The sequence below is a fragment of the Aulostomus chinensis genome, chromosome 14, assembly GCF_037954235.1.
Source record: "Aulostomus chinensis isolate RoL2024-O1b breed Wild chromosome 14, RoL_Achi_v1.0, whole genome shotgun sequence".
NCBI classification, from domain to species: domain Eukaryota; kingdom Metazoa; phylum Chordata; class Actinopteri; order Syngnathiformes; family Aulostomidae; genus Aulostomus; species Aulostomus chinensis.
The window spans coordinates 19,005,004-19,015,272 of NC_141333.1; the positions used below are offsets into that span (position 1 = coordinate 19,005,004).

At 39.9% G+C, this 10,269-nt stretch overlaps 2 protein-coding genes across 3 annotated transcripts in view; both read left to right on the top strand.

The window, feature by feature from the left end:
* Positions 1-65: 65 nt before the first annotated feature.
* On the top strand, positions 66-6,791 carry LOC147250055 (ras-related protein Rab-11B-like). The gene is made up of 5 exons (XM_086224051.1): positions 66-221; positions 841-1,036; positions 3,168-3,361; positions 3,589-3,669; positions 3,764-6,791. The coding sequence occupies exons 1-5, from the start codon at positions 182-184 to the stop codon at positions 3,907-3,909; spliced, it is 657 nt and encodes a 218-aa protein (XP_086080177.1). The 5' UTR covers positions 66-181; the 3' UTR covers positions 3,910-6,791.
* A 41-nt stretch (positions 6,792-6,832) lies between these two features.
* Positions 6,833-10,269, top strand: part of LOC147250056 (E3 ubiquitin-protein ligase MARCHF2-like) — a 5,589-nt gene continuing 2,152 nt past the window's right edge. Inside the window, exons 1-3 of one of the 2 annotated variants that reach the window (XM_086224048.1) lie at positions 6,833-7,163; positions 9,668-9,947; positions 10,033-10,237. In XM_086224048.1, the coding sequence (XP_086080174.1) occupies positions 9,763-9,947; positions 10,033-10,237 (390 nt within the window). In that variant the 5' untranslated portion in view covers positions 6,833-7,163; positions 9,668-9,762. The remainder of the gene's footprint in view (positions 7,164-9,667; positions 9,948-10,032; positions 10,238-10,269) is intronic. The other variant, XM_086224049.1, reaches the window with a different exon arrangement.

A 10,269-nucleotide genomic window follows, 5' to 3' on the forward strand; every position in this document is an offset into this window, starting at 1 on the left:
GGTCAGTTTTGAGGCAAACATACAATTGGTCAGGAAAATTGTCAGTCAATATTACAACGACTCTGATTGGTGGGAATCGCCGTTACTAAAGTCCTATTTCCTTAAAGGTGTGTCTCGCTCGGTAGGAGAGCGTCTATTTGTTTGTGGGAAGTGTAAAAAGTAGCATAACTAGTACTCAAAAATGGGAACCCGAGATGATGAATACGATTACTTGTTCAAAGGTAGGTTCTTCTTAAATAAGATGAATGACTGTGTACGTCCGGTCTTTAATAGTTCGATGACAGTACGACAGACAGAGGAAGTAACGTTTACTAAGCCAATGTAATGCAAGGTTAGCTCTACTACCGTTTATCACAGTATGAAAAATAACACAACAGTTGTATCACCATCACTTTTACAAAGTAACCTGGTAGCAAGCTGTACCAATTTATATTTAACAGTCTTAAATTTACCATACGAACCAATTAGCCATTCCAGTTTTGTATTACGTGAGTGATATAGCAGGCTAACGTAGGTAAATAAGCGACGGCGTTAAGTAGCTTGCTAACATGCTAGCTACTCAGCCTCGTTAAACACCGTCAGATGACCTACAACAGCTGTTCCTTGTCCAAGACGAGTTTGGATCGTGAACTCATATTCAAACTGGCTTACTTTGAAAGCTGTCTAAATTTACATAACCAGCTAGTAAATAATAACGCACTGTGACAGATGTAGCACTGCTGCTCAAGATAACGGACGTATTCAGTTGTATAGTTCTGAAAATGTTTAAAGTACCAGTAGAGGTGTTTAACTTAGCAGTTCGTCTAATTCCGCAGAGTCCTTGTTGTGTTTCGTTCGTAGTTGTGCTGATCGGAGACTCTGGAGTGGGGAAGAGTAACTTACTATCCCGTTTTACAAGAAATGAGTTTAACCTGGAGAGCAAGAGCACTATCGGAGTGGAATTCGCCACCCGCAGCATCCAGGTGGATGGTAAGACCATAAAGGCTCAGATATGGGACACAGCTGGACAGGAACGCTACAGAGCGATCACCTCAGCGTGAGTTTGTTGTCTTTGTCTGTTGTAATTTTATATCAAAGTATGTTATGGATTTGTTTAAAGTGAGGGAACAGTTATGTGTTGGGAGAAACGATATTGGATTTCTTTCCGTCTGATTTTGTCCAATAGCTGATATGTACCAGTTTAACAGCAAGCTTACATGATAATCATATTTTTAACATACTGAAAAACACATGAACATTGTGGGTTTGGAAAAAGTATTTATTTACAATAACATAAAGAAAAGCGAATAAATTGTTTATTATTGGTTTCATGGCGGCACGGTGGTGCAGTGGTTAGCACTGATGTCTCACAGCAAGAAGGTTCTGGATTCGAGCCCCGGCTTCAGCATGTGTTCTTTCTGTGTGGAGTTTGCATGTTCTCCTGTGCCTGCGTGGGTTCTCTCCAGGTTCTCCGGCTTCCTCCCACAGTCCAATGATATACAAAAGGGGACGAGGCTGATTGATACTCTAAACTGACCGTAGGCGTGGCTGTGAGATCGAATTGTTGTCTGTCTGTATGTGTTGGTCCTGCGATGGACAGGCGACCTGTCCAGGGTGAACCCTGCCTCTCACTCAAAGGCTGCTGGGATAGGCTCCAGCCCCCCACAACCTTCAACAGGATAAGTGGTAGGAAATGGATGGATTATTGGTTTCATGTCACTGATACCAAGCAAAGATGCAGTGACTTAGAGCAAAACATTGGATTAGGTAGGTACATATAGGATACCAATATGTACATATATGTATGTATGAGATGAATTGAAACCAACCACCAATATTCACTTCATTTATAGATAGGAGATCAAAGCGATGGTGCCCATCAACATACTTGATCCATAGTCTATTATATTGCTTGTACTGGACCAAGACCCTACCTTAATTTAGCAAGAAGCATGTCAACACACATACAGTTCAAGCATATGTTGAGTCTTTATTGGTTGCCTTTTTAATGACCTGTACAACAAATCAAGATTAGTTTCTTCATTTTTTTCTCATTGTTTATGATGAAGCAAAAATGAGCAATGGGCTTCCTCAAACATTTTGAAAATACAGAAAAACATTACTCTTTCAGTTTGCTTGTATGTGTTTTTCAGTGCTACCAAAATGTAAATATAATTTAAACACTTTTTCATGTAGAAAACATGAACATCAGCAAATATCTGCTATTGCCCAAGTCAGTTGTAAAACATAAGCATCTCAGCGGACAAACATCCAATATTGTGCATCCCTAAATTGGTGTCAGATTTGAAAAGTGGCATTGAGCAGCCCCAATTGAAATTATACCATGAGAATCATTATACACAAAAGAATGTGAATTTATTATTTAAATGTCATTCATCCATCAAACCATTATTGTCCCCAGGAAGTAATTCATGTCTGTTGTTGTTGTTTTTTTACATTGTTGATAATATAGTGTTTTAAACATATTGGACAAGTAACAATATGCCAGGGAGACAGAGCACAATGTAATAACCATCAATACAATTCAAAAAATTTTGAAATTTAGAGCACAGGGTATTGGTTGATTAATTTTCTATTTCCTCAGTTTATTGTTATAAAATCTGAATTCCTTTTCAAAAAATAAGAAGCAGATTATTAGTAGGAAATTGGGATTCATGAATATGTAATTTGCATGTACAGGATTCAATTTATAGTATAGTAATGATTTGCTTGGTTTGGGCTGTAATTGAGAAATCCAAATAAGTGCCTCATGCAATTTGACATCATGTATGAATGATGTAATGTCAACTAATTGCAGTAAACATCGGCATGACAAACCGCTATCTTACACCCTTTTTTTTTAATCTGTTAAAAAAATGTGAACTCTTGTCAGTTTGTCACTTGGAAATCTCTCTGGACTTTCCCATCCACACACATTGGTGTAAACGATCGGCTCACCGTTAAACTCTGGCTGTGGTACAGCCGGCGAGCAGCATCAGTGAAAACACAAGTGCTACTGAGCTCTATGCCTTTTTATGTATACAGCAGTTAACACTGATTAGAAGGTCAGCTACTACATTATTTGATGTCATGGTGAATATTCCAAATAGTTTCTATTTTTTCATTCATGAAGCAGTCAGCGGAGACTATTGCAATAATTCTTCTAGACTCTTCTGTGTTTCCGTTAGGTATTACCGTGGTGCAGTTGGGGCTCTCCTAGTTTATGACATCGCCAAACACTTGACATATGAGAATGTGGAGCGGTGGTTGAAGGAATTGAGGGACCACGCTGACAACAACATTGTCATCATGCTGGTTGGCAACAAAAGCGACCTTCGCCACCTCAGGGCTGTGCCCACTGACGAGGCTCGAGCCTTTGCAGGTAAATCACAGTGTTCTACCCACGACTGGAGAAACAGCAGTTCATATCATCTGAAAATTTGCCGATGTTACACAGTGACCCTTGAAGGTTCAGTTATAAGAATGATTATCTTTTCAGAGCAATTTAGGACCATAATGAATTTAAGGTTTAGGGCTTATCTGATTACTTGTTTTTCCCCTCTCTCTTGTAGCGTATAAACTTTCTTTCTGTTCTCTTCTCACACACAGAAAAGAACACTCTCTCCTTTATTGAAACCTCAGCCTTGGACTCCACTAATGTAGAAGAGGCCTTCAAGAACATCCTTGCAGGCAAGAAGAAAAAAAAAGATTCTGGATAGATTACGATGTGTATTTGTGATGTTTCAAGTGCTACAAAATTGACTGTATCTGCTTTCTCTCACAGAAATCTACCGTATTGTATCCCAGAAACAAATATCAGACAGATGTGGACATGATGACTCTCCGGGCAATAATGTGGTGGATATAAGTGTCCCCCCAACCATGGATGGGCAGAGGGGCAACAAACTCCCATGCTGCCAAAGCCTGTGACACTCCAGTTTTGATTTCCTTAAGTTTCCTTCCGTCTTTACTTGAAGTGTTATGCTGATGTCATTATTATACCTTCATGGCTTCAGAAGTCTCACTTGTAGTGAACATTCCTGTTTGCTAGCTGCTTCTTTCTTCTCGGCTTGTATCCTCCTCTGATTTCTGAAGAGTCTGAATCTTAAAATCTTTCTGGCTACATAAAAATGCGTGTTTGCTAAAATGAGGTTGTTTTTTTAAGTAAACTGCAATCTATTATAATTTACTCTCTCCTCTAACCTATTGATCCACTCTGGTGCAAGGAGTAACGAGGGATCAGTTTGCCTCAGATGATTTCTATTTCTCTTCCTATTCCGCACCGATACAGACATCAGATATGAAGTGCTCCAGTGAAAGTTTGATCCAGTTCTGCCCGTCATGTGATAATGGTGTAGAAGAGGAGGTTGAAGAGATGGAACCTTTTGGTGTTTTGACTTGTACTCTGGAGTTTTTAGATTTCCCTCTTTGGAGCCCCTGTGCCCACCTTGACATGAGCCTGGAACCCCTACTGGCTATGACTGTCTGACTTGATATGGGCAAGTGTGAAACAAAATTAAGTTATGTTTTTATTTGTCTGCGTGTTTTGTTTATATCTGTTCACAAAAAAATACCAAAGGAGACATGTGTAATCATTGTCAGATCATATCTGTGTTTGGAAAAGCACTTCAGGGTTTTTGCTTGCATGTAAAGTTCTATAGCACAAATAATGTCAGAAATTGTGTGTATTGTTGTTTGTAGAATTCTGGTGTCTAGCTGTTGTCTCAAGCTAGTAGGCTGTTGGTAAATCAACACCTTTGTACTATTGCACTTACTGGCATTTCATGAAACAAATCCTGTCATCTTATTTTGGGGCATCATGGCTCAGGAGGTAGAGTGGCTGTCAAGCAGTGTTGGACAGTAATGAAGTACATATACTTGGAACCACACTGAAGTAGTATGGGAGTAGTTACGGTATATTTTTCTTTGGAAACGTGTGCATTTTACTCCACTGCATTTCTAGGAGCTTCGCCATTCCTTTTAATCAGGAAGCTCTGAAGTCAGCTCATTAGGTTTTATCTTTCAAGGTGATGGGCGGGCGGTATGGTGGTGCAGTGGTGGTGCAGTGGTGGTGGTGCCTCACAGCAACAGCTTCAAATACATCAGTGGGCTGGGGCCTTTTTGTGCAAAGTTTGCATGTTCTCTCCCTGTCAGTGTGGGCTCTCTGCGAACTCCAGCTTCCTCCCACACACCAAATACCTACTCAGTAGGGTTAATTGGAGACTCTAAATTGTCCATATGAATGTGAGCTTAAGTAGTTGTCTTTCTCTAGATGTGATCCTGTAATGGACTAGCGACCTGTCCAGGGTGTACCCCAACTCTCACCAGATGACAGCTGAGATAGACTCCAGCCCCCCCCCCCCCCCGACCCTGGAATAGGATAATTGGTTGATGATGAATGGATGGATAAATAATTAAACATGATTGGCCGATCTAGGTTTGATTGAAAGTGGCATCATCCAAAAGTAGAGCAAGGGGAGCTGTGTAAGTAATATTCATTGAACAAAGGAGAAGAGAGGGAACATCCATGACACTTAAAAAAACCACTGTACCGTGAAGCAAATTTGCACTTATCAGGAGTATCTATACTGTGACTCAAATACTAGAGTTCTGCACTTTGTCCACCACTGCTGATCAGTAACCAAAGAGTAACTTGCTTAATCCCTGCTTCCCCTCAGAGCCCATGTTGAAATTATCCTTAAGCAAGATCTAGAACCCCTCATTGCCTCTTATGAGTAGGTTGGCACCTCGCATGGCAACCTCAACTGTGTGTGTGTTGGTTGCTAGATGGCCATGCTACCTCCAAGCCATGCTGCCCCTGGGGTGACAGAAGCACTATATAAATATAGTCCGTTTACCATTCCATAGTCCACTCAGCAGCATCATCATAGGGTGTAATTTCCTCTGTAATGGAATCAGTGTTGGTTCTATTATAAAACTTTGAGTTCCTGTCATTGTTTGTGTGTGCACGTTTGAAAAAATTTCAATGGAAAATAAAGCCACTAAACTCTGCCTCTCAAGCAATGCAAATGTTTATTAAGAAATGGGAACTGAAAATTAAAAACTGCTTTTGTGTGTTTCTGGTTTGATTAATTAGATATTCTTCAAAAAAAAAAAAGGCAGCATTGTTGCTTGTTTTTCTACTTTTACATCAGGAAGTAAATACAGTGGCATGAATCACCTCAATCCACATGATTGTAGAGCAGATGAATATATTTTTGAATGTGCCCAAAACTGCCGTGTCTTACGTAGAGCTCTTTTTTTAAGTCAGTAGTGAAATATTTGTAAAGTGTTTGCTGGCCCATTTCTCATCCTGCTTTTACTCATTAAATGAAATTATATTTAGTTTTACTGCATGGAATTCATCCAAGCATTCATGAAAGACCCTCAAAATGGGCGAGGTATGTGCTTTCAGAATTATTTATAATGCAAAATGTTATAATAAAAACGTACACGCTTGTGCAGTCTTAACATGGTCATTTATGTGGCTACATCATGGGAATTTTTTCTAAGTTATGTTTCCAGTTACATCCGTTTCCTCCACAAGTCTAAAATTAAAATGTCAATCCTTTCTGAGCAACATTTCTCTTCTGTTTTTTTAAAAGTTTGTTTCAATTTTCAAAAACGTGTCATGAACTTTTAAATTCGATTTTATGTATATATACGAAAAACCTCATTTACGAACTGCAGGGCATTGAAAAAAAATATGCAATGCAATAACACAATAATAATCGATAATTACAACTAGAATAGAATGAATAAACTTTTTTGGAGTTTTTTTTTTTTTAATAAATTTGAATGACGAATCTTGACCACCCCCCCCCCCCTCGTTTTTGCGTCTTCCTGTGTTGTGTCCAACAGCGCCCCTCCCTCTCTTAAACTGTTGTAGTTATGCATGTTTACGGTTGTACGGTTGTAGTCTCAACTGTACTTGAACTCGTCTGGAGTGTATTTAGCAGTGGTCTGCTGCTGCTGAGCCTCGAGGGAACACCGAAAGCCTCTGGGGACTATTTAAAGCTCCGGGCTAGCGGAAGTCTCAGCTGGTAGCTAGCGCGGGGTTCTTTCTCATCCTCCAGCTAGCTCGTAATATTGTAGACGATTATAATACGGTGCAACAATGAAAGGAGGAGAAAGGACGAGGCTGTCAGGACGGTAGTGTTTGTCATCGACAAGCAGAAGACGTGGTAAGAGAACATTTTATTGTATTTGTGACATCTGGCGAACAGGGTTGTTTTTTTTTTTTTGACAGCTGCCAGCTAGCAGCACATCTGTGGCTGCGCGATATGATCGCGTTTACTTGCTGGATTATAAATATATACAGAAAATGCATAACACTAGCAAAAGTGTTGAGTCGAAGTAAACGTGTCGAGTCGTTGATCGTGACACTGTATCATGACTTTACACAGCTGACGGTAGCTAATTGCGGTTTACTCTGATGTAGCCTTCCCAGTTCCAGACAATAGTCTAGACCAAGGCGACAACAGCTGGCTGCAGCGGTCCCACCACAAATCACTGTTTATTTACATTCACAATATTTTGGTAAAGTAGCGGATTGTATGTTTTACTCTTTACTTCTTAAATGATGTTTTAAAGGCTTAGGAAGCAGTGTATTTATTTCATTGTCTCAGCTTTAGAGCTGTATGATTTTAGTGGATTAGTCATGAAGTCAGGACTCATAACAGCGTAAATCGGTAGTACGAGTTTAAAAATAAGATTTTAGCACAATGATGTTGTTCAGTGTTCCCTCTTTTATCATAACTGTAAATTCAGTGTCCTACTGAAACAACAACGAAAGGGAGGGGTTATTTGTTGGGGTTTTGATGGGACCATTAAATTATATCCACATAAAATCGATCAGAGAAACAAGTTTATTTGTGATGTGAATGTGTTTCTTTATCATGAAGGTGAAATTCAACCAACCAGGCTCCATAGATCCTTTGTAATTCTGGATTTCAGAAAGTTTTTGCTCATCTCACTCTGGTAATCGCGCCACAAACAAGCTACCCAGGTGTTGACAGTCTCCTGATATATTTGGAGTGTGATACAGCACATCAGTCACTTCTGCAATATACCAGTAGATGTTACCTAAAACACTAGTAATTCGGGGAGGGGATTGGAAAATAAATGGATATTTCTGTGTGTCAACGAACAGAGACTATCTTTCCTTCACAACTATATGATGAAATGTTTGTTGTTTATCTGCTCATTGTCCCCCCCCCCCCCCCCCAAAAAAAATGGATTAGGTCACCAGCTGCTGTTATTTTGGACCCACTCTTTCATTCTCTTGGAGGAAATCTTTATGTGCAAACAGACAAACTAAAGACATAAAATCCAGATATTTACAGTAGTGTGTCTCCACCATCTGCCATGCTGAATCTCGTTTCAAAAACAACAACATGCTTAAGTACATGGGATTACAGCATATGCAGTTGTAGAACGAGGCCTTTTGTGAATAACAACGACCCAGTATTTACCCGTGACCAATGCTGTTGTAAGGCTCGTCAAAACTAGGTTAAATATCAGCTCTCAAAACTGTCAGCAGTTCCTTGAAGTAAAGAAGTGTTTGGTACATTTCGCCGTATCATGTTAGTCATGTAATCCTTCTTACGGTGTCTATTGTCTCATTTAATTAAAACTTCCATTTACACGTACTGTAAAGAGCAAAACAGAAAGCAGATTACCATTTTTAGCTCTCTGCCTCTTACCATCAGTGGGGGTCTGTTTGAATGGAAACGGCTTTTAATCAGTGAGCTGCACATTGCACTAAAGGTCTCTGACATTTGCTTTTGTAATAGCAGCGACTGCTTTATGCAAACTAGAGCACATCCAAATTTACAGCTTTCCTCTAAATGACGGAATACATAACCTTAGTTTGTTTTCCCCATATCGGGAATTTACTGATGTATAAAGCTTTATTTAAAATGAGTGTATCTCATTGTACATCAGTCGTTACTGACAGATTAATACATCTGTGACTTGTGTTGCCTTTCATTCAGTAATCCTGAGAATATTGTTCAAATCAAGGCACTACCGAGCCTCATTTCATTTATCAATATATCGCTTAGCTTTAAATAGTGGCAACCCAAGTTTCCCTTGTATGTTACGCCATTTTAATTCTGAAGTGGCTCCTACATATCAGTTTTCCTCATTATTACACCTACTACAATCAGGTTAAATGAAAAAACTGCAAAGTCTTGGAATCTGAAAATGCCAAATTTAAGGGCCTGGAAATGTTTCGAAAAAATAAATAAAAAACAGAAAATCTCTCCAAAAGTCTTGAAACTATTCCTCACAAATTCCTGAATATTAAAGTGTATTTAATCAGGTAAGATCAACTGATTTGAAAGGTTTTTGTTAATATCGATTTACTCAAATACATGTTTATGTCGCGTTAAACCATACAGATCGTCATTCATTTCAGTTCAATTCAGCCAGTAGATTTTGAGATGGAGGTTCTTTGTTTGTTTTTCAATTGTAAAGAGTTGTTTCATTTAATGCATGGTCATAAAAAAATTTTCCTCAAAGTTGTGGAACAATCATGGAAACGTCTTGGGGGGTTATTTGTCTGAGCCTTGTATACTACTACAGTTATTATTGTAACATCCTACCTGTTATATTGGAGAGTCATCTGTTCTCAATTTCTCTCTCTCTCTCTGTCTCTCTCTCTCTCTCTTTTCTCTATTTGTAGAAATTCACTTTCTCAACTTGTGGGCAGGCTGTGTGCTCTGCAGCCTTTTTCCCCTAACCCTTTACACCTTCAACCCTACACCAGTCTCTGTAACCATGACAACAGGAGGGTGTTGTCACTTGCCTGGCTCTCTGTGTGACTGCTCTAGCAGCACAGGTGTTTGGAAGAATGTTGAGGAAGGAGGAGGTGGAGATGGGTGCCAGGCGCTCTACGTCACTCAGGTCACAGCCATAGATGGGCGGCTGCTGTCCTCTGTGCTCAAACCCTTGAGCACACAAAGGTTAGCGCCAATTTTCCCGAGCAAAACGCTCATCACTCGAGCTGCATTTGGCTGAACACTGTTTCTGCTTTGACTTTTGTTTCAGTGATGGTCCCATCTGCCGCATTTGCCATGAAGGAGGCAACACTGAGGGTCTCCTGTCCCCATGCGACTGCACTGGTACCCTGGGGACTGTACACAAGAGCTGCTTAGAGAAGTGGTTGTCATCTTCCAACACCAGCTACTGTGAGCTCTGCCACACAGAGTTCAGTATTGAGCGCCGGCCACGGCCCCTCACAGAGGTAACAAAGGTCAATGCCTTTGCCTTGTCTGCATCAATCTT

Coding starts and splice junctions, on each gene's coding strand:
- LOC147250055 (XM_086224051.1), top strand. CDS start 182: ATGGGAACCCGAGATGATGAATACGATTACTTGTTCAAAG. Junction 3,362..3,588: donor CGAGGCTCGAGCCTTTGCAG/GTAAATCACAGT, acceptor TCTCACACACAG/AAAAGAACACTCTCTCCTTT. Junction 3,670..3,763: donor CTTCAAGAACATCCTTGCAG/GCAAGAAGAAAA, acceptor TTTCTCTCACAG/AAATCTACCGTATTGTATCC.